The 26,812-nt window shown below is 57.1% G+C and overlaps 1 protein-coding gene across 2 annotated transcripts; it reads left to right on the forward strand.

Moving 5' to 3' along the window:
* The first annotated feature begins 14,388 nt into the window (after nt 1-14,388).
* On the forward strand, nt 14,389-24,851 carry PTPN7 (protein tyrosine phosphatase non-receptor type 7). Of its 2 annotated transcripts, none has more exons than XM_069771910.1 (10): nt 14,389-14,463; nt 15,927-16,155; nt 16,585-16,768; nt 17,222-17,306; nt 18,006-18,082; nt 20,846-20,983; nt 21,878-21,988; nt 22,609-22,766; nt 23,642-23,755; nt 24,305-24,851. In XM_069771910.1, the coding sequence occupies exons 2-10, from the start codon at nt 16,025-16,027 to the stop codon at nt 24,396-24,398; spliced, it is 1,092 nt and encodes a 363-aa protein (XP_069628011.1). In that variant the 5' UTR covers nt 14,389-14,463; nt 15,927-16,024; the 3' UTR covers nt 24,399-24,851. The 2 variants fall into 2 exon arrangements, with proteins under 2 accessions (XP_069628011.1, XP_069628012.1); XM_069771911.1 differs by having other exon boundaries at nt 23,647-23,755.
* The last annotated feature ends 1,961 nt before the right edge of the window (nt 24,852-26,812 follow it).

The following is a 26,812-nucleotide window of genomic DNA, read 5'->3' on the forward strand; positions in this document are numbered from 1 at the left end:
GCAGCCTGGAGAGTGCCTGCCCCACAGCTACTGCAAGCAGCGCTAGGGCAGCACCCGGTTGGCCCCCAAACCACCCACCCCATTGCCAACAGCCTGCGGAGCCCTGCGGGGCTCTGCTCCCGCCCTGAGCAAAGATGCCCTGTGCCACCAGGATGCCACGTTCATGGAGCCAAGAAGTAGCCATGAAGCATCTCCTGGTGCCAACCCATGCCTTGCCATGCTGCGGAGCCTGTGCACGAGATCCCCCCTGCACAGGCACAGCTGCATAATGCCAAGCTCCACTTCTGGCACAGCCAGGCATGGAGGCTGCCCATCCCCTGCTGCCTGCCCTGGGGCCGTGGGATGGAGTTTGCCCGCACCACGCCAGAGCACAGGAGGGTCCGCGCTCCTTTCCCCACCACATGCATCCCGGCTTTGACCACACCACTGGGAAGAGAAAGTGGGGCAAGGAGTGGGACCAGTACCTCTCCTGGTGGATATTCCCAGCGTGGTCCACAGCCCGTCCCCGTAAGCCTGGTGCATGCAGTGTCAACTTGGCGCACTCACGCTTGCTTGCCGTTTACTCCTGCTTGTGCACGGCCCTGACGCTCAAGTCTGGGCTGGTCCTGTGGGAAGGCCCGCCTGGGCTCGCCCAGCGTCTCAGCTGCAGGATGCCAGGGAGGAGGGATCGACTGGATAGAGATGTCTCCTGCAGCCCTGTGACAGCAGGGGTCTGCACACCAGGGAGGGTGGGAGACGCGTGCTGTGCCACAGGCTGGATACAGCTCATGTCCCCCTGCACCTCACCTGGGTTTGCACCATGTGCTGCGGGGCCAGCACGGGTGCTGGGGGCACCCTGTGATGGGATCCATGGAGACGGCGAACATCCCTTCATGCTGCTGTTGCAAAGGAGATGGGAGAGCCCCAAGGCTGTGGTGAAGCCAGCGCAGACACCCAGACCCACGCTCCAGCCCTGAAGGTGTCTGTGGGCTGTGATTGCTAAAGGCTTTGCAGCTCTGAGCCCCATCAGACCAGCCACCATCCCGGAGTGAGAGCATCCTGGTCCCTCTCAGTCCCACATCAAGGGGGAGATGGAGAGGAGCCATTGAGTTGGCTCAGAATGTGCAGAACATCCCAAGAGCTTGTCCAGGATGGCACTTCTCACCCTGGTGAGCAGGTGGCCAGCTGGCCCCTGGGGGCAAGGAGAAGGGTCTTGCCAGTGGGTTCAGAGGAAAGCTGGGACCATGGGAGCACGTCCCAAGGCACCCACTCTCCCTTCTTGATGGATGCGGCAAGAGGAGGTGCAAGAGCAACGGCAGTGAGTGTGAGGACTCCTGTCTTCTGCAGTCCTAGCTGAAAACAAGGCCTGGAGCTCATGTTTCTGGTCCCCTTGCAAGATGCTCGCAGGATTAGCCTGGCTTAGCCCCATGTGGGAACAGCGGGTTCCTGCATCTGCTGTGCGGCGCATGGAGGGGGACTGCTACATCTGACCCTTTCCAGTCCCAGGAGGGTCACACACATTTCAGCTGCCACTCAGGGAGTTCAGGCTTCCCACCACAGGCACCGGTCCCTGCTGGTGGCTCCCCCCTGCCTGCCCCCGGTCCTTGGCTGGGCAAAGCTCTCTGCAGAGAAAAGGGAGAGGGAAGGAGGTGCTGGCTCAGTCCAAACCAGTCTGCCTGCATGGCGGGGAGAGGAGAAAGCCCTGGGCACTGCTGCTATGCACAGCAGCTATGTGAAAACACAACCTCCAAATTTGGAAAGTGGCTCAGTTTCCAAATACCACCATGAACTGAAAAACTCACCTCAAAATGAAACCAGCCCCAGCCCCTGGTTCAAAGTTTCCTGTATAAAAACAAACCTGCCAGACGACTGCATTTGCACACAAAAGGTTTTGGTTTTGGGAGGAAGGTCTCTTTTTTGGAGGAGTAAACACAAGGCCTGCCCATCCTCCATGCCCCTGGGCGGGAGGCCTGCCTGGCAGCTCAGGGCGAAGGCAGGGCATTGTCCCATCTTGCTGCCTGGCTGCTTTCCCTCTCACACATCCCCTGTGAGCAGACCACTGCCTGCAGCTACGCCAGCGTCCCTATACTGAGCTGCCAACCAGCTTGCCCTGCAAGCACGGACCCTGGAGGCTGTGCCAACTGAGGCTTTTCGCATGTGTCCCTGTAGCTGTGATGCTTTGGAGGGTCCCCGGGCGTGGGGACAGGTGCAGGATGGGGCTGTGCAAGGGCAGAGCTGGTCCTTCAGCAGAGGGATCAATGTCTGCCTGTGGCTCTCCTTGCAGAGCGGCGGTGCTGGGGAGCTGCAGCATGGCACCCAAGGGTGCTCCCCTCCCCGCAGCATGGCTGAACCTTGGCAGTGCCTGCTTCTGCAGCTCCTCAGCTTCTCCCTGGCATCTCCTGCAGCACCCAGAGCCAAACACAACACAAGCCCGTCTCTTTGGCTGTCAGCAGTTTCTGCTGCTTTCTGGGTCCAGCCCCCAAAAGAAGGCAGCTCTGCTTCTTCACAGGAGCAGCTGAGGGGCCCCCACCCCAGCTCTATTCCGCCAGCTCAACTGCAGGCCCACCCCAAGACCACCCTCCCCAGGCTGATGCATGTTTGGGGCTGGCACAACTGCAGCCTGGCTGCTCTCTGGGGTGCTACCGTAGGTGGCATTCACCCATCGCAGCGGAAGCTGCTTCTTGGGACACATCTTGGCCATGGGCGCGGGTCTCACGGCTGGTGATTGCTAAAGGCTTTGCTGACACAAGCTTGGCCTCACCAGGCGGGTGCTGCAATTCTGGAGCAGAGGTGAGGCAGTTGAATAGGGATGCAGGATCAGCACCCTCCACCATTGCTTGCTGACAGTTTTGCTCCAGATTCCCATGAAGCATCTTTCCCTTCAGCCACAGACTCTGCTTCTTGACGTAGGATGGGTTGACCATTCATTGGGTGTCGTAGAGTGACACAGAGCTCAGCCTTGCCTGTCTGGTGGTCTGCGATGATGCGTCCATGGAGTTGAACATCCTGGCTTGAGGTTTTAGGAACATGGAGGGTCTGCGGGGCTTGGAGACCTTCCCAGATGCCAGACTTGGAGAGCTGGTCCCTACCCAAAGCACTGGCAGAAGCTATTTTCACCTCTGCGCTGGGACACACCTGCCCTGCCTCAGTTTACCATCCACGCACTGGGAAGCAGAGGTGCTCTGCTGCTGGAGGGAAGGGAGGGAGAGCAGGGAGCAGGCTGGTAACGGCATCAAGCTTTTCTGACCCTCCTCATCCCTCCCTGGGCTGTCATTAGCAGTGAGTTTGGCATTTGGGCTGTGAAGCCACGCTGTCCTGCTTCTCCCATGGGTGGTGCAGCTGGGTTGGGCTGGCTGCAGGGTCCGGGAGGGACTGCCCCAAGGCTCGGGGGGATCAGCTGGGCTGCCATTCGGCTTAAGCTGCTTGGCTGGGAGAGCCTAAAACAACAAACATTGCAGAATAAGGGAACGTTTCACTGCTCTTTCCTGGTCTAGTGGTTTCCTGTTTTCTAAGCAGCTCTTCCAGCATCACTGGGGCAGAGGACTTGCCTGTACAGAGCCTGGTCCCAGAACAGACCCTCACCGGGGAGACAAGTTCCTGCTGCTTGACATCTGGCAGAGAAAGAGGTCGCGAAATATTGGCTCTAGGATCAGCTGCGACCTTTACTGGAGACCTGCAGCAGGAGGCAGCATTATTCTCTTCCCCTCTGGGCTGAAAGCATCCATGAATGTGTGGTCTTACGTAGGTCAAAACAGTCTGGACATCACTTGTTTACACAGACTTGCTGGTATTTCTTATGGTCAGCTTTCCATGACCTGACAAACTCATCACATGCATGGCCACCCACTCAAGAGCTCCTGGGCTCAGTGGTGCTCTGACGGGCTGTGCTGTGAGCAGTAATGGCTTGGTGCTGTGGTTCATGTGGGATGCTGGTGAAGGCAGGGGCCAAGGGCAGGATGCCTTGTGGCACACCACTGCTGTATTTCCCAGAAGTGTGGAGCAAATGTCTCCATTTCCATCACCCCTGCTCCTACCAGGCCAGGCCCTGCACCCAAACTGTGCATTGGGGTCCTGAGCAGAGCTCTGTACAATTTTGGTGCTGTTCTAGCCTTGGGTCCATCCTTTCTTCCCCAAATCCTGTCTGCAGCTGCACACACAGTTAAGGTCACCCTGCCTGGCAGTGCTGCCCACCCATTGCCGCTCCTCTGCTCCAGCCCAGAGCCCCCTGCCCAGCTTCTACCTCTGCCTGTCACTGACCTCCTCTCTGTCTTGGACAGTCCCAGAAGCAGGGGTGGTGGAACCATCCCACCAGGTCTCCAGGGAACCACACAGATATTTTCTCAGTTGACAAACATCATCTTTCCCCTCCTTTGCTGAACATTACTAAAAAGAGGCTGTTGGCAGAGAGTCTGCCCTGAAAGCCAGCCTGTAAGTGTCAGCCCCTGGGGACTCTCTGACCCATGCAGAAGAGGCAGGCAGAGAGGATGCTGACACACAGGGTGGCTGTCACTGCCTGAATCAGTGCTGGCTCCTTGTGGAAGACAGGATCCATCTGGACCTCTGCAGGGTCCATCCTGGATCCTTATGCACTCAGCCATCCCTGACCATGACAGAAACATAAACCAGGCCCTTGCAGGGATGGAGAAACAGGCAGACACAGGGGGCTCCTGTCAGCACCCATGGGCCCAGACCCAGCCAGCGCTGCAGGATGCAGCCCAACACATAGCATCTCCTCCCTGGCAGGAGCAGGCAACAGGGCCCCTGCCCAGCACATGCCTGCAGGCTGCTGCATCTGAGCTCTGTGGGCTCCCCCTGGCTGGACTCCAGCTCCCCAAAGTAGAGCGACCCCAAAGCCCAGCTGAGGTGGCCTTGCTGATGACTCTTACGTCTGGGGAGAAGCTCAGGAGATCCACAGAAGAGGGACAGGCAGAGCTGCTTGGGGGCTGTAAGAGGTGCAGATCCCCCCTAGCAGGGGTGATGCTCACCAAGCGGGACATCATCTGCTGTGGTGTTATGGTGCCAGGCTGGCTGGTGGCATGGCAGGGCGGGGGTGACCTGCCCCAGCTGAGAGCAGAGCTCACTGGCTTTGCACCCCTCTCCACAGCCCCATGGGTGCTCAGCCCGTGCTTCCCCATCCTCTCCCCCACTCGCCAGCAGCACGGGTCCCTGCTGCCCTATCCTGGTATAACAGACCTGGGCCCCAGCACTACATGCAGGCTCTGCATTATAGAGGGGCCCACCCTTTCCCAAAATGCACACACAGTCCAGCAGTCCTTGTAAATAGGGCGCAATGTCCCCCATAAACCAGAGGTGAGGTATGGGGGAGAAGCTGGACCACTGCACAGTGACCTGCCCACCAGGCACCATGGCTGTGACATACTGCTCTCCCACGGGGTGGCAGACCCAGTGACTTATTCAGGGTTACTGCAAATACTGCCCTGATGCCAGCTCCGTGGCTTGACCCCTGTGCCCAATCCAGGCAGGAACAGGGGAAGGGTGTTTGGCAGCCCTGGGTGATGGAGAGGTCTGCTGTCTGCTGCTGCAGCTGATCCAGGTGCTGGTAAGGTGCGGCTTTCACAGGCAAAAAGCCCAATGCCTGTGCTGTATCAGGGGCTCTGGTGCCACCAGCTGCTGCCTTGATTTATCCTCCAGTGCTGAAAGCCCCGTGGCTCCATCCTCTGCTACCTGCACTTGCTGGCAGGAAAGGTGCCCCCTGCCCAGAGCAGCTGGGGTCACCCCTTGGCCCCAACAGCAGAAGAAAAAAACCTAACAAGCCTGCAGCTTCTTAGCTTTTCCTCCAGATATGGGACATTTGTGGCTTCCAGCACCATGGCTTCCCTACCATGAGTGGACAGGAATATTTCTGATACCTGGAGCTGGGATAAAACAGACCCCGTGTGCTGTGAGCTCCTGCAGCTCAGACCTACAGTTGCACAAGCTGCAGCAAGACTAAGGGGACTCAGGAGGCCTCGCTCAGCAGAAGCAGTGCATGGCCCAACGTGGCAGCTTCCTGATTTTCTGAGGCCAGAAAGCACATCCAAAACAGCTTTCAAGAGCAGACAGGCCCACATACTCGCACGCACACATGGCTGCATGCTGGAGGAGCCACACTGTGCAGTTCCCCATCGTCTCTGCATTGCTGCCCTCTGGCTGCCTTGGCCCATCTATGGCTGGAGAGATGGGACCTACTGTCGTTGCCACGGGGCTCTGGCTCTTGCAAGGTGCACCGCAACTCAAGAACCTCCCTTTGGGAGCAGATCAATGTGTTTTAGTGCAGCACCAGCCAGGCTTGGGTAGCCTAGTGCCAAACTACAGGATAGAGGACTTGAATTTAGAGAATTTGTCTCATTTGCACATGCAATGTATCTCACATGATCCTGGCTGCCTGGGTGCATGTCCTGTCTGTAGGACATGCCCTCCTGTGCTAAGACAGGATTGTCTCAGTGGGATTCAGGGTGAGGAAGCTGAATCTCTCTCTGTGCTCAAGGGGGATCTTGCAGGTTGCTGTATAATAGCAGTGGATTCGCATTTGCTGGGGGGTAGCAAGGCTTTTCTGTGGGCTCTCCCACCTTAAAAAGATACTTCAATAGAATGCAGGAAAACAGCATGGAAAGCTCTGGAAAACACAGCTCTCAGTAAAAGAACTGACAGGTCTCAGCTCTACAGTTTGCCTAAGAAAAGAGGAAGAGGCCACTGGGGTGAGTTATGCAAGTATCTGTGTGGAGAAGATGCCTCCTGTCCAGCAGCAGCAGCCGCCGACATGCCAGCAGCTGAGAACTGGAGGAGCCAAGCTCTTGGGTTGGCTTCACCCTGTACCACTGGTCTTTCAAGCAACCCTAGCTCATCCCCACCTCCAAGACTCCACGTAGAAGCTGCTGGCACATCCTCCCTGGCCTGCACCATGCAGCAGCAAGACCCTTTGGCCGCAGGTAGCTGCATCCACAGGTCCAGCCTGGTCTGGGGCCAGATGGTACAGTCAACATCACATGCATGGGCTGTTTTTAGCGAGGTTAAGAAACTTAGCCCCCGTGGAGTGACAAACTCAGCATCTGTTTGACTTGCTGCACCTATTTCTGCACCGGACGTTGGCTGAGAGCAGGCTATTTTTAACCATCCCTGGTTTACTATCTTCTTTCTTGCTGTTATCATGGGCTAGGAGACGATCTGTGTGCTCCTCGCGAAAAACTCAGTGCCGATCCCAGACCAGATAAACCTGCGGAAAGCCAGCACCGCTACCCCGGAGCCCAGCAGCGCGTGGGCGCAGGCTCTCTCGCAGCAAAAATGGAAGTGACTACTTTCTAACCGCTTCCTTTCTTTCTGGGTCTCTCTCTCCCTCCTGCCCCTCCTGACAAGTTCGTTTCCTGTTATTGATAACGGCCCAGCGAGAGGTCACCTCGCTTGGTGTCCCCACGAGAAAACAGCCTGGGGGCTGGAGACAGCAGGACTGTGTAAAGCAAACCCAACCGAGCTTTGCTGGGGCGGGCAGCAAGGCTCAGTCCATGCGACTGAGTGCAGAGGTCCCTGCTGCTACAGGATGCAGCGTGCCAAAGGGACCCAGGATATGAACAACATGATGAGTCTTCAGGATTTTCAGGCCTTTTTGTGCCTTTTTCATAGGGAGCTGCTTTGTCCTGTACGCTCTGGGGATGGAGTGTAGCTGGGGGGTTTCTTGTTCCTGGTAGCCGCCTTCTAGCCCACACACCTCGCAGTGTTTTGCAAGCAGGCGCTGTGGTCTAGAGCCTCCTGAGAAGACATGTGTGTGTCTCTTGGCCTGGGGCAAGCCACTGTTTGCTGCCACCCTGCCAGACTTTCTGTGCAAGGCAGACAACTAACTCCCTGGGGAAACTGAGGCACACAAAGGTTTCCAGGCAGCCTTTCTAAAAGCACAGTTCTCTTGAGGCAGCCGGAGAAGTGCAGGACAAGCCCAAGTGACACGTGGATGTGCAAGATCCTGCTGCTGGTGCTGGGGCTGTGTCCCCTTGAGGTGCAGCAGTGTGTCCTGGGTGACCAAGTAGCCCCATGGCTCTTGCTGTGCCTCCGTGACTTCTCCTCTGGCATTTTTTGGACAGAGAGTCAAAGTCTCAGCACCTTGGTCCCACATGCTGGCTTAGATCCCCTCTACTCTCACCACTTGACTTAGGAGCAATCCTCCACGCATGAAGCTAAAATGAATGCGGAGAGCTTGTTCTCACATGAGGAGAGGAATAAACCATGCTGATGTAAAACACCTTCACACTAGGAGAACTCCTTTCCCAGGGGAGCTGTTCCTCTGCCATCGCACCCCTCTGTAGTACACAGCAGCACCAACTAACTGCATCGTTTCTAGCCCCACACCAATGGTTCATGCCTCTGTCTTTCTGTTTTCAAAGTTGGAGGAAAGCTCAGCTTGTTTGCAGGACATGTGGGAGAATATCTAATTCCAGAAACCAAAAGTGGTTCTAGTCAGCAGTCATTCAAAGAAGAAAAAAACCCCAACAGTTAAGCAAGAAATCCGGGTAATAAACCATCCTTTTGGTTCTCCTTGAATAGAGGGCAGGAGTGCAGGGACTGGCAAGATCAGCGGTGGATGCATTGAAAAAAATGAAACAGCAATTGCTTAACTGCTGCCAGCCAGAGCCGGGCAGCAGCAGGAGCAAACTCTGCAGACCATCACTGGCAACGGGGAGGAAGGTCACGCGTCTGCTTCCTCCGACTCTCCCTCCCCAGGATCAGCTCCATCCCAGCGGGATGCCCGAGGGTCCGGGCTTGCGTGCAGCGCTGCTCTGCAGGCTCTGAGCTCCCCGCAGCCCCGCCAGCACGGGCTGCGTGTGGCAGACGTTTGCACACCACGGCACAGAGTGACGGGGCTGTCCTTGGGAATGCGCTCTCACGGAGGAAGCCGGAGTAGCGAGACGTTGTTCTCCGGGAGAAGGAATCTGCAGAGGTGCTTCACTCAGCTCCCGGGTCCTGGCTGTCCCCAGGCCAGTGGGCACGTGACGCGGAGCCCCCCCCTCCCGATACCGTGCCGTAACTGGGCTGTTCGCACCCCCTGCAGCCCGCTCTGCGGGATGCTCAGGCTGATTGCATAGTCTTTCTCACGCCTGCCGGGAGCTGATCGGCCGGTTTTAACAGAGTCTGCTGAATCCCGAGGCAGCTGCTTCACCTTCAAGCCCATGAGCGATGTTTAGGCAGCGAAGGAGATGGGCTAATCTCCAAAGCCCTGCAGGACGTCCTGGGCTCCCAGTCGTGTCAGCGGGAGCAAGACCAGCCCTTTCTGAGCACTGGACCCAAAGGTGACAGAGGCCCAGCGAGACGAGGCCGTGGTGCGGTAGGCAATCCTGGGGGAGTGAGACCGCAGGGGCAGCGTCTGCGTTTTGGGTGCTAGTTCAGTGCGTGCCTGGGCTCAGGTGATTTTGGGGCTACACTGCTGTTTGGAGAGGGTGAGGAGAGGTGCTGGGGCATGTGGATCAGGGCAGGGTGGCTGGGAGAGGAGGCTTGTGCTCAGGAGGCTGGAGGGCAGAAATGGGCGTGAGGACTGGTTGGGCTTTAGAGGGAAGAACAAGTCCCAGTCTGAAGCTGGGAGCTGCTCTTTGCACAAGGGGAACTGACTATGAGGGTATGGCCAGAGGATGCTCCGGGTGCAAGATGACCCCATGGAAGTGGAGTTGTAAAATGCAAGTGAACAACCAGCAAGTACCAGTCAGGATAAATGGGATAAATCCAGATCTGCTTCCCCAAAGCACCAGCTCTGTAGGGTCCCCATGTCCTGCTGGGCTTGCTGAAAATAAAACCACAGCCATACAGCCCCTTCAAGACCCCTGAGGCTTTGCCACAGATCTCTCCAGTCCCTACTCATGACCCTAATGTACAGGTGTCGACAGACAGGGGACACATGGAATTCCACGCATGGCACATCTCTGGGCACCTCAGGTTGGGCCAGGGTGAATGGCAGATGTGGTGACAGCTGAGACCCTTCCCTCCATGTCTGCCCCTCCATCACCAATCCTCTGCTGTCCCAGCACCACTCTGGGCATCATCATCACCTCCTGAAACACAAACGCCACGCTCACCCACCCTGCTCGCCTTGTTGGGCATTGGGGATGCTGTGCAGGTGGGATGCCTCCAGGGACAGGAGAACGCTGGGGCTTCTGCACCGAGGCAGGGGAGGGATCCAGCAGCAGGGACCATATTCTCCCTGCAGCAGTCCTGCTCTCCACGTGACCTGTAAGAGCACAAGGATGGAGGCCACCCTTGAGGGATCCAGGCACTGACACCCCACTGCCTCCCATGTCAGAGCAGAGAGGAGTGCTGGGGGCAAGGGACATTGCTGTTCTGGGCCCTGACCCCTCCTGCCCCACCAGGGGAGGGAGGGAAGATGGTGAAGGACACAGCTGTGGCCCTATGGGACCCACCTCAGAGCCATTTCCTTCAGTGCTGCTTCCCCCCATCCCCTTCTGGGCTTTGCCCTCCAGGGACTGCCAGGTTCTCCTTTGCCTATGGCAGATAGCAGTGGAGGTGGCTGCCCTGGAGTCCTGGTCCTGCTTTGACACCAAACCATCCCTGGGCGGGGGTCTGCCCCCAGCCTGGACACCCTTTTCCCTCAAAGCCAGGCCCTGCTGCAAGTCCTCCACGGCCCCAGTAGTCCCTTGTAGGACCCCATGGCTCCCCCATGCTCTGCATCCCAGGCCAGCCTGATGTATCAAGTGCAGAGCTAGTGGTGCAACATGGGGTGAGCATGGCTGAAGAGCAATGCAGGGCCCCTTGCCTTGCACTCCTGGCCAGAGCAGCTCCTGGCTTTTTCCTCACTGCTGCACCCTTCTGTGGACCCAACCTTTGTCCCTCAGGAGGAGCAGGGTGGCAACATCATTTTCCAAGCTGGGGTGCAGGGATGGCCAGAATTAGCGTGCACAAAAGCACATTTGTGTGCACCTCTGGGACCTCACTGCTCTGCAGAGGCCAGCAAGGTATTTGCATGCCCTTTACCTGCATGGGTGGACACCGATGCGTAAACAGGGATGTTCACTCTGCACGTGTGGGTGCACATCCTGCCTGTGTGCTCCTGCAGGCGGGCAGGCAGAGGTGCACGTGCCATGCCCAGGCAGGCAGCAGCCACGTGGGTTGGTGCAATGAGGCATGGGGGGAAAGTTGCTGCAGGAGTGGCACTGAGAGCTGAGAAGTGCCCTGGGTCAAACAGTGTGTTCCTGCTTTGTCTACTCCTGGTCTCCCTCATGTCTACTATACCTCCACCGGCTCATGCCTCATTTTCCACCAGCACTTTGTCTTTCGTGCTGTGGGTCTCCACTGGGCTGTGGCCTCCCACGCTGTCTCTTCCCAAATGCACCTCCGTTGTCATGTCTCAGCCTGCTGGTGCTTCAGCAGAGGGGAGGAACAGGAGCCATGCTGGCCAGGTGGGAGTTTGCTGGGGTCCATTTGTGCACCATCAGATGCATGTAGGGGTCAGGAGGTCTCAGCAAGTCCAGATTTTTCTGCCCCTAGGAGCCTGGGCTATGGCACACCCCTGCACCACATCTTTGCTTCCCTCCTGTGTTCCCTCCATCCTGGATGAGTCCCCAGAGCCAGGACAGTCCTTTTAGTCTCCCTCTGCTTTCTGAAAAAGGAAAAGCCAAAGGGGGTCAGATGAGGTTCCCAGGGGTACTGTCCTGGGTGTCTTTCTTGGTCCCAGCCAGCACAGACACACACATGGCCAGTAGAGCCAAGCCAGTGGCATGGGGAGGTCCATGAGTGGCAGAGGGAAAGTGTTGGAGGGTTTTCTGGGGTACTTCTCTGAGCATGAGTACCTTGTTGTGTTGCTTCAGAGGCAGAGGATACGGTGCGTCTCAATATCTCAGTTTCCTCCTTTTACCCCCGTTCATGGTCTTACTGAGGCACAGGACTCACCAGGTCCCAGGGCAACCAAACAAGGTCATTTTGCAAAGGGAATGCATCTGCATCCTTCTCTGCAGCTTTCAGGGGGGTTTCATGACCAAGGCAGACCCTGGCAGAAGGAGGAAGGGACTTACTGCTGAGAGGATCCCAAATCTTTTGAAATGACCATCAAATCTCTTAAATCACACTGGGCCACAGATCACTAAAATGGACAGCACACTGGGAGCTCTTGGCCTCCATAAAAGCTTTTTTTCCACACCACTTTTGCAGCTTAAGCTTGTTTCTTGGACAAAATCATATTTTGGTGAAAGATTTCCATTCCCTTTGGGGAAAAAGGGCCAAAATCCAGCTCCCAATGGCCAGTGCTGCCCTCTGGTCTCCTGCTCACTGTGCTCCGTGCAGAGGAGCAGGGTGTGCCTGTGGTGCCTCTCAGGTACAGCGAAGGCCTCTGGACAGCTCAGCTCTGGGGATCGGAGCCCCGTTTTCCCTGCACCTTTGGGTGCTGCTAGGTTTTGTGGATGTTCACTGGGCCCTGCAAAGGTCTGTGGAGGTCCAGCTGTCTCCATCCTCCCTATCACAGGTGCCCAGCAGCTGGGCAGGTTGGGAGTGAGTGTGGGTGCACAGATATCACCAACACATGCCCAATGACTTGCGTGTGCTGGAGGCTCAGTGGTATCTGCCTCAATGCCATGCTGAACTTGTCCCTTGCTTGTCCCAGTGCCAGAGGAACAGGGTGGTGAGGAGGCAGCAGGTCTGTGCAGGGTCAGGCCAGCAAAAGGCAGGAAGGGCGGCCCCAGCCGTTTGCATCTTGGCTGCATCCTCAGGGACCCCTTGAGCTCAAAGCCACCCAGATGGGAGGGGCGCCCACTACACTAAGAGGGCAGATACAGTCCCAGCCTCAGCCTTGCTGAGGAAGGAAGCTTCTGCATTGTCTGACAGGCTGATACTTCAGGAAAGAATCCTCTTTGTTAACTCTGGTCCCTAATGAGGGCAAGTTTTGCGGCCACCTTAAGTACCGCACTGCCAGTCATCTTAGGAACTCTCCTCAGTCAGAAGATGAAGCATGGGAGGGAAGGGCAGTGCTGGGGATTGTTTGTCCGTGGTAGGGCTGTGTCTAGGCCCTTACAGCCAAATTCTTTCATCCTGCATAGGACAGGGAGCAATTCTTCAGTCTATCCTCAGGCCTGATACAGAGTCCAGTCTAGGTCTGCAGAGTCCGTGGCACCCCAGGATCTGCTCATGAGACACAGATGCTGGTGGCCGTTGTCTCCAGGATAAGGTTGCTCTGCTGTTGGCCAAGCCCAGCACTTTGCTCTGGAGCTTGGGCCCTCTGATCTCTCAGCTCTTGGGTAAAAGGTGGCACTGACAGGATCTCCCATAGGCCACCAGTGAAGATTTTGTTCTGGCACCCTGGCGCGCCCTTGCACACATGTTCCTGCAAACACACAGACATGCACCTCTCCAGCTTGGTGACCAGCAGTGCTGGCACTGCACATCCTAGGGACAGCCCTGGTCACCTCAGTGAGCTGGACTGGAGGTAGCCCAGGGTGGGGGACTCCCCAGGGCAGCAGAGAAGACCCAGTGGAGCAGCCAGGGGGAGAAGGTGTTTGGGATGCGGTGTCCATGGTGGCTGGTGGGGGGACAGCAGGAGCTGCTGCACCGCAGTGGGGTGGGGGCAGAAAAGGAAGGAAGCATGCAGTGTCTCTGCACAGAGCCCGGGCAATAACAAACAGGAAGAGTGGCAGGGCTGTGGCAGGCAGCAGTGGCCATCGGCAGGAAGGGTGTGCAGTGCCCCAAGGGCAGACCTATCCTACCTGAGCCAGACCCTCCAGGGACCTTCCTCCCTAAATATGCCCCCTTTCCTACCCTGCTGGGGAGGGGGAGCCCACATGTCTTCCCCCAAGGTGCCAAGTGATGATCCCAGGTGCAGAGGGGTGGCAGGTGGCACCCACAGGGACGTGGGTTAGGGGGACGGTGGGGTGTCACGAGGAGCACACTGTGCATGGCCGAGCATTGAGGGTGGGAGGTGCAGAGCCCTGGCTCACCCCGCAGTGGGATGGGGAATGGCTGGTGCACAGCCTGGGCAAGGGGATACAGCTAGGGTGGCAGGGACATGAGGACTCATCCTGGCTCCCTGTGGGGCAGGTGGGGTCTGGTGTCCCCAGAGCAGCACCACTGCACCACGTGAAGCATCCCACCTCAACCGTCCTGCCAGTAGCCCCAGCCCCATGGCCAGGTCTCGCCTGTCCCTCCATGCCCCGTGGGCTGGCACTGCACTGGCCACGGCCGGTCACAGAAAGCACCGAGAACATGCCACCAGCCCTGCCAGAGGTGCCCACGGAGGCACCCCAGGATTTTGGGGGAGGCAGGGGTTTGCTGGTGGGGAGCAGGGCTGGGGCTGCAGGCAGCCCAGCGGAGGAGCTGAGCTGCGGCGATGTGGCCGGTATGTGTGTGGGCGGCAGGCAGGGTGGGGGAGAAGGAGGGAGAGGAAGCGGCAGAGGCAGCAGCTCCTTTGATAAGCAGCTTCCTGAACACTTTCAAACCGTGGTGTTAGACCGACACGCGCGGCGCCTGCGGGCCTGTGCCAGGACCGACGGAGCCGACGCTGCGGGGCAGCAGGTAGGCAGCTCCCCAGCCCACCCATGCCGCCCGCTGGAGAGGGGACCCCCACCAGGCAGTGCTGGGCCTTGGCACCCACAGGCGGTGGGCATGTGCTCGCTGCCGGGCAGCTCTGGGCTGGGCTGGGATGCTGGGCAGAGTGATGGGGACACTCTCCCTGCAGGTGCCGGCAGCTGGGGCTCTTCCCAGGGCCCTCCTGCCTGCCAGGGGCTTGGTTGTGGCATCTCCCAGGTGTTTCCTGGTTGGTGTGTGAGGGACGTCTGCTGGGTTGGAGCCTGTTGCTGTCTCTGGTCAGGATCTGTCCTGGTGCTGTGGCTCCTGGGGAGAAGATGCTCTTGCCCTGCCTGGCTGGGGGACACCCCGGCAGTACAGAGCCCCCAGGCTGCCCTGCATGGGCCATGGAGATAGTGTGCATGGCAGCGGTGGCATTGCCACCCCAGCAATGCAGCTCGGTAGCGGGGAGTCATGAGGAACAGCTCCTGCCCTAGCCACATTCCCAAACAGCACAGCCACAGTGTGGACCTGGTACTCTGCAGGACCTCCCTGAGCAGATGGTGTACCTGGAATCCCACTCTTTGCCCACCAAGAGCTCTGACTCTGCAGCCTGCCCTGTCCCTTTGGGTCTGTCTTCTCCTCATGGAGGGAGCTGGGGACGAGAAGGAGCCTCACGATCCCAGGGTGCTGCCTGCACCATGAGGAGCTCTGCCCAGAGGTGAACCAGCATCACCTGCATCTCCCTGTCCCTGCCAGGGGCTGTCCTGGGGCTGGTGGTGGTGGAGCCCTGGCACCCTCCTCCATCTAGGCTACCTCATCGCCTCTTGCTCAACCACGCAGATAAAGCAGTTTCCTCTTGACAGTTGCTGAGACCTGTGGGATGGAGGAGGCTGTCCCAGGGTCATCCCTCCCTTACCAGAGCCATGAGGCTGTTGAGGGTGCCTGGCTCCGTATGTCCCAACATCAGGAGCTGGCCAGGCTCCCTGTGGTGCCTACAACCCACCTCATCTCACCTGCCAAATGCTGCTGTGCTCATGCAGGTCCCAGCTCTCCTTCCTCCCCACCATGTCCCCAGGCTGAAGCAGGCATACAGGGGAAGGGCTGGAAACACATGGCAGCATGTGCTTCCATGGAGGTGGAGAGCATTTTTGGCTCCCCCAAAACCAGACCATGCTCCGCCAACACAGGGCACGGGTGTCCTCTGCTCGGTGCAAGCAGGTGGCTGTTGGTGCCATGCCCAGGGTCACCAGTGGGTGCCTGTGTGGGCTGCAGTGCTGCGGGCATCCCGGAGGTTGAACATGCTGGGAGCTCTCCCAGTGCCACTTGCCTGGATGCAGGGGCTGGGGGCCCTAGTTCCAGGGCAGCTGAAGACTTAAAACCTGTCCCTTGCTTAGGGACCATCCATTGGGGAGTGCAGGTGTGTCCACCCAGCCTCATGGTATGTCTCAGATCTGCCTTTTCTTTTCCAGCTGCTTCTACTCCAATGGCTCCTTGATTCCCCAGGAGCTGAGGGCCCCCTGTGTCCACTCCCTGTGCTTCATGACGAGGGCTTTGTGGCTGCCGCAGCATGGTACAAGCCTGCTTGGTGTGCTCCAGAGTTCATAACGGCAGCCTGCCAGCCCAGGCAGCCGGGGCAGACATGGACAAGACAGACAAGCCCAGTCCCTCTGCCAAGAAGCATGTGCGTCTTCAGGAGAGGTAAGCATGGCTGATGGGGTGGGCTGCCCATCTCAGCCCAGACTGTGAGTGCCCATGGCACTGCTCAGCCCCAGGGCTTGGGCTCCCCCAAACTTCCTTCTCCCAGCCCAGCCCTGCCAGCCCTCTGCCTGATGACTTGTGCAGATGCCAGGTCTGAGTGTGGAAGCAGCCCTGACCGCCCCCCAGCCCAGCCCGGGCCAAATCTAGACACCACCCTTTGGGGCCTTTCTGGCAAATGACCAGCTAATTCCTTGTTCCTCAACCCCCCCATCTTCTGGGGTCTCTACCTGCCCCCTTTCTTCATCCTCTGTTATTCTCTGCCTGGCTTTTGCTTGGTGTGGGGTGGTTTTAACTGATGATATGGCGGGATGGGCTGTCCCCCTGTCCCAAGGTGGCAGAGGGTCAGTCAGGGACCCTTTTGCCTCACAGAAGGGGGTCCAACGTGTCGCTGATGCTGGACATGAGCTCGCTGGGGAGTGTGGAGCCCATCCAGCCTGTCTGCACACCACGGGACATCACACTGAAGTTCCTGAGGACATCCAGCCACGTGCTGAGGAGAGAGGAGCTCCAGCAACATGCCCAGAGCCTGACACAGCTCCAGGAGGAGTTTTCGGTGCGATGCTCCCTTCCCCTCTTGCTTCTCACATGAGGGACGTCAGGGGCTGATGGTGGTGGGGACTGGCAGGGGTGGACATCTCTGAGGGAGGCTCTGAGGCCAGCTGTGCCCCACAGCACCTGTGGCAGGGAAGTTGATGTGGGCAGAGATGAGGGGAGCCCTGGGTATCCCCTGGCTGCCTGCTCCCTGGTGCACACAAGTCCCATCTGTGTCCTTGGAAAGCCTGTCCTGCCCTCCCATGACAAGCTCTTCTCCCAAGGTGGCCTCTCTGGAAGGTGTCCCACCACATCTGGGGTAAGGACAGGGCTCATCCCAGGAGCTGACATCTGTGGTGAAGCTGCTAGGTCTCTGGGCCAGCCTCTCATTACCTGGGGGACCAGCTCTGCCATGACAAGGGGACGCAAGTAGCAGCAATGGGGTTTTCCTCATAGTTGTTCTTTCCCCCTGCAGAAAATCCCACCCAACTTTGTTAGTCCGGAGGAGCTGGAGATCCCTGGACGTGCCTCCAAGGACAGATACAAAACCATCCTTCCCAGTATGTGCCACTGCATTCCCTTTGCCTCACATTTGCCCAGGTGCCATGTGCAGGGAAAGGTGGGGTGTGTGTGTGCATGTGTGGGGGTGGGGGTGTGCATGGGTGTTTGTGCCTGGGAGAGAGGTGACTTGGAGCAGCCCTGGCACTGGGGTGGGCACTCCTGAGTGCTCTTAGTGCTCCTGCCGTGCTTGTTCTTGCTCCCCATGTTGCAGGACCTGTGTGCTGTGTAGCAGGGGGTGTACACTGTGTTATGGGGTGGTGTGGAGAGCTACTCCTTGGGGTGTATTCCCAGGGCTGCAGCACATGACAGCCCAGCCTGGGTTGCTCCCTATCACCATGGGGCCTTACATGTCCCAAGGGCATGTCACTAGGAGTGTAAAGGCTGAGAACATTATAGGAGGACTTGTCTGGGCTCTAGGCAGGCACTGTGGGAAGGCCTTGGGAAGTTACTGCCTGGCGGGTGAGTTACCCCACATACTCACTGTGGTACAGGCAGGCTTGGGCATGACTGGCTGTACCCTGCCATGGTAGTGAGGGTGAAGTGGGGCAAGAAGGGGCCGGAGGGAGGCTGCAGACAGCTCTGAGCATGGCATCGAGCTGGAGGACTCAGGCTCCAGGCTCTGGAGCCGAGGCAGAGAGGATGGTCAGGGTCAGGCTCTGAAAGACTGTCCCTGGGGTAATGCCTGCCATGTCTTTCAGATCCTGAGAGCCGGGTCTGTCTCAGGAGGGCAAGAAACCAGGAGGAAGACAGCTACATAAATGCCAACTACATCACGGTGAGTGTCCTCCTTGGTTGGAGGTCTCCCAGGTCCTGCAGCCCATGGCTCACAAGGCATCGGGCTGCAAACTCGGTGCTGCAGGTGCCACACTGGGACCCTCATGCCGGGGCACTGACTGTCACCCACTGTCCTGTGGCTGCCCTGGGGTAACAGTATGAACTTTTCACCCCTTTCTGAGCTGGAGAGATGTGGCTCCATCCGTGCAGGGCAGACACACTGTCCCTTTTGGTGGGAAAGTCTCATGAGGTGACTGCGCTTGGCTCCTGCTGCTTGGGCACCTGTATGGGCTCCCTTGCAGTGGCTTTCCCATCTCTTCCTCATGCACTAGTCCATTGTCTGGCAAGGTCACAGGAGGCAAGCTGCCAACGGAGCATCCCAGCCTGGTGCTGTTCAACCCTTACACATCCAGGAATTTCCTGTCAGCTCAGGGGGTTTGTTGCAATTTCCCAAGAAGAAAGCTAACAAAGGGGAGAGCATGGCTTATCTTTGACGCCCGATGGGATCCCCTTCCAGAGACTGAGAAGTCGCTAGACCCAAGGGTGTTACTTCAGGCAGCCTGATTTATGATAGTCATATCCTGTGCAAATGACCCCTTCCAGGCTGCAGTCTCGATTGTGCTGAACCATACATCACTCTAAAACAGGCTTTTGTGTCAGCCAGGTGCCAGCTTTGCCTGGTTGGTAGGCTTCTTTCTGAGCAATTAATCTCATTTCAGCATCCCTCCCCTTGGGACAGGCCGGGATGCTGGGAAACAGAGGTGGGTCAACAGCTGCTCTGGGTGCGTGGCAGTGAGGACAGTGTGGGAATGTGGGGCTCAGAAAAGAAGCCCGCAAAAGTGCCATCTAGTATGACAGACAGACCCGTGGAAGGTGGTCTGAGGGTGCAGGATGGAGCTGGAGGGCATTTAGTAGCATTTCTTTTCTGATGGTCCTTATGGGTGGGATACAACAAGGCAGCAGCAGTGTGAGCTGCCAGCACCCTGCGGTGAGGGTCAAAGTCTGACTTAGGACACAGGAGCTCCATGCCTAAAACTGTTGGGAGGCTTGCTGGCCCGAATGAGGGTATGAACATGGGCAGCAGAAGCCTACTTTTAGAGTAGTCTTCCTGAAGCAGCCTGGCAGCATGCAGCTTCACATCGGGTGACACCATCACCCTGTCCACATGCATCAGGGTGTATGTGAGCATGTAGCATCCTCTTTGTCTCACACAAGTGCTAACAAAAATGCACAAACACTGCCCATCCCTATCTCGCACACATATGCACATATATGTGCACACACCTGAGCACACGTGTGCCCACACATCCCTGTGTGGAGCTGGTATTTCCTTATTCCTTCCTTCCACTTACCTCTCCAAGGGTGTCATGGTGCAGGAATTTGTGGGAACATCAGCAAATTAGCAACCCAGCCTGCTTCTGGCATGCTTGGGAGGCACAGGGAGTCTGGAAGAGCTCTGCAGGCATTTGATCACATCAGCCCCTATCTGGGATTGAATGTTTTTTCCTGCTGACGGTATCCCATGAAATGTTTTTGAGCATGAGGAGCAGGTAGGGGGAAATTCCCAGTGTTGACACCTCCAGGTCTTACTGTAAGTCTGCTTCTGAATGGAAAATCATGTTTCCTAGGTAAAAGAAATCATCTTGAGGCATGAGAAAAGGGCTATACAAAATGTTCCGGAAAATGTTCCTGTCCCTTGGCTGGGCCGGTGCAACTTCTTGTAGAACCAAACTGTTAACATGATTGCTGGAAAGACCTGGATTAAATCACAGGGGTTTGGGTGTGTTTTTGACTGAGATCTCTTTAGATAAAGCCATAAAGCTCTGCCTGGAGTGCTGTGTACTCGCTTTTCCAAAAGCTGTGGGCGCTGTGGGTGCCTCCTCCAGCATCCCCAGGGCATCCTCAGCTTGGTCCCTGACTCCTTGCTGTATTGCCAAATGGCATCTACAGCTGGGAGCTGGAGTAACACATTACTGACCCTGGGAGAAGGCTCTTGCACACCTCTGCCTGTGCCTGCCCTCCAGCTCCTGCCTGCTGCTGCTGCATGCTTTCCTCTCTGCTGGGCCAGCAGCCCTGCCCATGAGGCCATGGTGTGAAGCAGGAGCTGAGCAGGACTCGGAGCACCTCCCAGCTTTTCTATTTCTTTGGCAATTTTATACTGGGGGAGGAAGTGACTATGGAGGCAGAGGATCCTTGGAGCTGTGAAACCGAGCCTGGGGCAGAGGCACGGCAGGGGCCTGTGCCAACCACCCCTCCAGGTGTCCCCAGAGCCAGCCTGCCTGCTGCTGGGCACTGCCACATCCCCTCCTGATCCTGGCGGGGGGCAGGACTGGTGGGACCCAGCTGGGACTATCCCCGGTCCCAGCCAGAGCAGGGCTTGATGACTTCTGCTTGTCCTTGGGGAAATGCCTGCGGTGAGGAGTGCTGCTCCCTGCCTGAGCTCTGCCTCACCAAGGCATCCATCACGCTGGCTGTTGTCACACCGATAACCTGGGGATGCTTGCAAGGAGCTTGGGTGCACATGGCTTGCTTCATGGGCTTGCTCCTGGATTGTGGGACTGGGAGGGTGGAGATGTCTGATAGTTCCTGATCAGGTCTATAAAAGCATTTCAAGGACAGGTTTAGTAGGAAACAGCCTGTGTGGCCTGGCCTCTCACCTGTAAAGGAAGAAAAGCACCATGAGGACTGGAGTGGCCTGGAGACAGGCTTCCCTCACACATCAGGGTGTCCCCCCAGCATCACTGATGTACCATGTGCTCGGCAGGGCTACGCAGGGCGGCCCCGGGAGTACATTGCCACCCAGGGACCCATGCTGAACACTGTGACTGACTTCTGGGAGATGGTGTGGCAGGAGGAGGCGCCCCTCATCGTCATGATAACCAAGCTCCAGGAGCGCAAAGAGGTACCATTGTCCCTCCCCAGGGCCAGGCACAGCACCCCAGCCAGGAGCAAAGGGTGGGGTGGGGTAATAACAACAGTAAAGGGTTATGCGAGACCAAGTATGTGGTCTGAGCACCTCCTTGCTTTCTCTGCTTTGCTCTCAGAGGGTCCCCCAATCTATCAATAAATCACACATGGAGGAGGAGAGCCCCAGGGCTGTAGCCTTGGCCTCATCCAGCAAAGCTTCTCCTCCTCACGTGGCCTCTTGTGCTCTGGGCATACTTTGCCAGCTGGATAATAGGATAAAGAGATTAAAGCAACCCCTGGGAGAGGGAGCAGAAGCAATGGTCAGCAGTGTCCTCTGGCTGCGAGCAGCTCTCCTCCTGGGCTGGGAGCTCTCAGCAGTGGATCCAGGCTCGGATGAGAGCTGGCAGCACTGTGCCCTGCGTGGCAGCCACCCTCTGCCTTGGCTGGGATCCCTGGCTCCCCGTCCAAGCCGCTCCTGCCTGGGGGAACTCACCCGCTCTTTCCTGGCCACGTCCTTTCTCCCTTCTCTCCCCAGCTGGCGCAGCATCACTGTGCCTGCCTCCACTGGCAGGCTGGGTCCTTCTGGGTCTGGCAGGATGTGAACTGCCCCAGACACAGCTCCCCTGGGGCTGGGGACAGCCATGCAGCCCTGGGGTCTGAAAGCCGTATGGCAGGGCATGGGAGAGGGTGCAGGGGGAGCAGATGTGGGAAGAGGGATCTGTCCCTTCCTTAGCTTCCCCTCTGTATCACTACACATCCCCCTTCCCTGTTCCCCCACACCTCCTCGAGTGATGCCTTTTCCCCAGAGCACTGAGCAAAGCATAGCTCAAACATCCAGTGGGTGCCTTGAGGCATCTCCACAGCCACAAACCCTGCCTTGTTCTTTCAGAAATGTGTCCACTACTGGCCTGAGAAGGAGGACACCTACGGCCCCTTCACCATCCGTGTGCAGGGGGTGAGCGAGTATGTGGAGTACGTGGTCCGGGATCTCTCCATCCAGGTGGGTTTGAGCTCCATCCTGGGGTCAGAGGGGGAGACCAGCAGGGCCCAGCAGTGCCCCCGACACCCCCAGGCTCTCTAGTGGGATGGCAAATGCTGCGTGACAGGAGAGCAGAGGGTTCATGTCTTGGAGAGCTGGGTCTTATGAGCCACCTGCCAGAGGAGGGTCTGCAGAGCTCCTGCCTGCCCGAGGAGGCTGAGAGGGAGCAGAACCCAGCCCTGAGGTGCAGAGGAGAGGGGATCAGCTGGGGAGACCTTCTCTACTAGCCCGTTGTTGTTTGCACTGTGCTGTTGGGCTCTGCTCCACAGGCTCTCCGTAGTCACCCTGGGCTGACACTGGCCAAAAGGATCTTGCTGGCTTTGCCTGGACTGTGTGGACAGTATTGGGACACTCTGCATCTGTTCCCATCTTCTTGGATGGGACACCTCCCAGTCCTCCTGGCCCAGGGGTCTCTCCTGGGCATCTGGCAGAGGCTCAGAGAGTGATTTGGGAGGAGAGCAGATGAGATGGGCAGAGGCTGCCCAGCCTCTGCTTGAACTGGACTCCATGCCTTCATTTGGCCCAGCCCAGCGAGTCTGCGCTCCCACATCCTGATTTCTCTTTCTTCTGTGCTGGAAAAGCTTGAAGGTGAATGCCGCCAGGTCAAACACATCCTCTTCCCTTCCTGGCCGGACCAGCAGACACCCGAGTCAGCCAAGCCCCTGCTGCACTTGGTGTCCAAGGTGGAGGACACTCTGCAGGCTGCAGCCATCCCAGGGCCCATCGTTGTGCACTGCAGGTAAGAGCTTTCCCCTCACCTAAGCCCATGTGTGTTCTTCACCTTGGGGTCAATCTGCAAATGCTGGAGAGGAAAATCCCACATGTGAATGCTCATAAGCTGGTCCTGCTGTGGTGCAGAAATCCCAGGGCACGGCATCCCCATAGCAGACTTGTTCAACCAGCAACTCCTGTCCTGGCATCAGGATGGTAGCATTACCACAGTGCATACTGCTCCGTAAAGAAATCTGGTTTGCACCTCGGTCTGCGGACAGCAAGGTGGGAGCAGGAGAGTTCTGCAAAGTCAGGACTCAGCCACCAGACCTGTGGCAGATCCACAGCTCAGGCTCCTGCTTCCTCTGCCACTGAGCACGGCCTGTGGCTTGGCTGTGAAGCTATTTTCCAGGGCAGGCCTCCTGGAAGAGGTGGCCTCTGCATATTTTCTCTCACTGCTGAGTGAATTTGGGGACAGCGGAGCAGAGCACCCAGTCATCTCTATGCAACACACTTGGTGTGCAATGCCGCAGGCTGGCCTGCCCCAGTGCAAACCGCTCAGTGCCTGGGGTGAGAGCACAGCTGGGAGGGGAGGTAAAGGGGCTGCAGAGACCCCTGCATTGTGCAGGGATGGGGGGCACAGACTGGTTTTGTGCTTCCAGCGCAGCCTCAGCTGGGCCGTGCAACATAGCAAGACCTCCTTGCTATGGCAGAATGACACCAGCCCATGTCTTTTGGTGCCTGGCTAAGAAAGTTGGTCTGGCAGCTAGCACCAGGACCCCAGCATCCATCTAGGAAGAAATCATGGCAGCAAACCAATCCAGGAGTATGTCCAGCTTGGACAGATTAAGGTCCAGGCACTGGATACTGTCAGTGCTCAGCACAGCCATCTCTGTCCCTCAGCGCAGGCATTGGCCGGACGGGCTGCTTTATCGCTACCAGGATTGGGTGCCAGCAGCTGAAGGACAAGGGGGAGGTTGATATCCTGGGAATTGTGTGCCGTCTCCGCATAGACAGGTGGGTACTCAGAGCAGGCGGCTCCTTGGAGGGTCCTGCTGGGTGCCAGGCCTGGGAGGAGGGATGTGGGAGGCATGTGGGGATGGGCATCATGAAGGGGCATGGGGACAGTTTTTGATAGAAACCAGAAGAGTTGCTGAAAGATGCAGATTTGTCAACAGCAAATGATTCCCCAGTGCCAGGCTGGTTTTCGTGTCAGGGCTGTTAGAGCTCTGGGGACCTGAGGACGTGAGTGAAAGGAGAGTGGCTCTGAACCTGACAGCCAGTCTGCCCCTTCCAGCTCAGCCACTAAATCCAGAAACACTCCATTTTGCCACTTTTCAAGAAGAACCAGTAAAAATTAGAGCCAAATCAGTTGCTAATCTGCATGTTGAACAGCCCAGCAGTGCTTCTGAGCCCAAATACTCTTTGGGCAGCTCTGGCGCCTGTTTCAGAGGTACCTGGACGTGGTGGGTGAAGCAGGAATATTTGTGCCCCAGGAGCAGGGAGCTGGCTATGGGGTTGTGGGCTTTGGTGAGGTTGTCAGTGGGACCTGCCTTTCCCTTGCAGAGGCGGGATGATCCAGACAAGCGAGCAGTACCAGTTCCTCCATCACACACTAGCTCTCTACGCTTCCCAGCTGCTGGAGGCAGGAGGCCACTAGTGCAGGGCTCCCACTGGGCTGCCAGCTCCTCACCCCGACCTCTCCTGCACCAGCCTCGGGGACACCTCCACCAAAACCCCTCCTGCTGCCGCCGGGCCACAGAGCAGCAGCATGAGCATCCGTCAGGATGAGCACAGCCAAGAAAACCCACGGGGATTGTGGCCTTGTGACCCTGGGGATGAGCAAGGTTTGGCAGGTTCACATGAGGGATTCAGTGGGTGCTCGAGGTGGCCATTGCTGCTGGCTTGAGGCAGGTTTCACCCACAGAAAGAAGCTTTGGCTTTTGAAACATGCAACTTTTTATCCTCAACCAGAAGAGCAAGCTGTGCAGAGGAACTGAAGCTGGGTGAGCACCGGGAGCACAGTTTACCTTTTAGCTGCACAGAAATGTTTACCCTGTTAGACACAGAGCTGGTAGAATTACCCTGCAAATAAACAGAGCCTCTCTCCTGACTGCGTATCGTCTGTGGGCAGAGGATGTGCTGCGTGCAGGGCTGGGCTTGCTCCGAACTTGTGCCATAATGCTCTTCTTCCTAAAGATACACCTTGATGATTTAGTACAAAAGGTGCACAGTTGGTTGCCTTCGTTACGTGGCTTGCTTTCCTCTCTATCTTCAGCCAACACCTTCTCAACAGCCTTAAAGTAAGGCAGGTTCCTAAGTGCGTTTGCAGTTTTGCAAGCAATGTGTTCCCAATGGCCTTTTGTTACATGAGGGTGGGGGTTTTGCATTCTTGTTTTTTTGCTGAAATCAGAACAAAATAATATTTGGGTTTCGCTGGGTTGTTTATTCACTGATAAATTCGGGGGGGGGGAGAAGAGGGAGAAACATTTTGGCACAAAGCATGGAGTTGGAAATATTCTGTAAAATATTTTAAAGCTGTTCGAAACTGGCCTTCAGCTGACAGGTGTTGCACACACTCTTGGGCAGCGAGGACTGATAAGGAGCTGGGGGCTGCCTAGCCCGTGCCTGCCTGTGCCCACAAGCCCTGATGTGGCCTGCTTGGTGGTTGAGATCCAGGGAAAAAAGGGTCAGTCCTCCTGCTGAGAGAGTCTGAGCTTGCCTCGGCTCCCCGGGCATCCCCAGATCAGGGCTGTGTCCATGGATCCCCCTCCACCACTCAGTGGGTCCCCAAAATGCAGTTGAATGGCTGCCCAATGGTTTTGCCCTAGTGCCTGTTGTTCAGGCTCTGTGGCTCTCTTGGGAGGAGAAATGATTGAATGAAAAGAGAAGTTTTATCCTTAACTCTGCAGTTCTCCTGACTTGTCATCAGTCCAGGAGGGGCGTTCCTCTGGCCTGTGTCATCCCCCCCCAGTATGCCATCCTCACTGCTCCTCTCCTTGCTCCTAAAAGCAGCAAGTAAGCAAGTGAATCAGCCTTGTCCAGGGATGGGTAGTGGGCCAAAGTCAGCTGCTTCTCCTTAATCTCGCTGGGCATAAGTAGCAAACCCAGTGGCAGACCAGGCATGTCCCACTGTGCAAAAATACCCAATATTACAGAAATTATCATGTATTGCTGAGCCCTGGTAGTCCTTATTAGTTGTTCTCATGTGTTTGCAGACTCTCCGGATAAAGTACTTGCCAGGGCTCTTGCTATAGCACAATAAAGCCATGTTAAGCATCTGCTCGCTGCAAGGAGCAAATCCTTTTGCAGAAACGTCTCAGAGAGTGGATGGAAAAGTAACAGACAGTGAGAGACTCTCTGCTAGCACAGCCCCCTCCCATGGCACCAGGAATAAACCCACTCCCTGACCCCACAGCAGGAAAAAACCCAGATCTGAAGTAACGTCCTTCAGTCTACAGTGTCTGGATCTCCCCAGTGGAGCGATCTCCCCATATCTGCCACCAGGTCAATCCTTCCTCATGCCACTAAGCCTGCCCAGCCAACTGCTGCAGGGGGAACCTTGGTCTCTGCAGGGCTCCTGCCTCATGCCTGCGCTCTTGGAGAGACTGCAAAGCCTCCATGAGTCCCCTGAAGGTCAAAACATGGCTCAGGACTTTGGCCGCTCAGTTAATTTTATGTCACATTGTTGCCTTTGATGGTGTCTCTGAAGCCACTGCTAGAAGTTTTGAGTTCATCTAAGACAGGCTCTAATTCAGCTGGCCCACAGCATCCTCCTCCCCAAGTCTTTCCTCCCCACATTGCCATCAGGCAGGGGAACTTGAAGAGCCTGCAGGCTGTACCAAGGCACAGTATTTTCCTGTGCTCCCTGGACAGCAGGACATGCACCATTTTTCTCATGCTTTCAGTTTATTATCAACATGAGAGTTGTTAGGGCAGGCTTGCAGCAAGAGCTGCATTGAGGGTCTCTCAAGGCATGCAGGAGCAGCACTGGGACCAGCTGCTGGGCAGGGGGTGTTGTCACCCCCTCTCAGATTCCCCACCGGGTGCTGGGAGTTTTGCCAGTTCAGCTGT

Source organism: Haliaeetus albicilla, chromosome 26 (genome assembly GCF_947461875.1).
Source record: "Haliaeetus albicilla chromosome 26, bHalAlb1.1, whole genome shotgun sequence".
Classification (NCBI taxonomy): Eukaryota; Metazoa; Chordata; class Aves; order Accipitriformes; family Accipitridae; genus Haliaeetus; species Haliaeetus albicilla.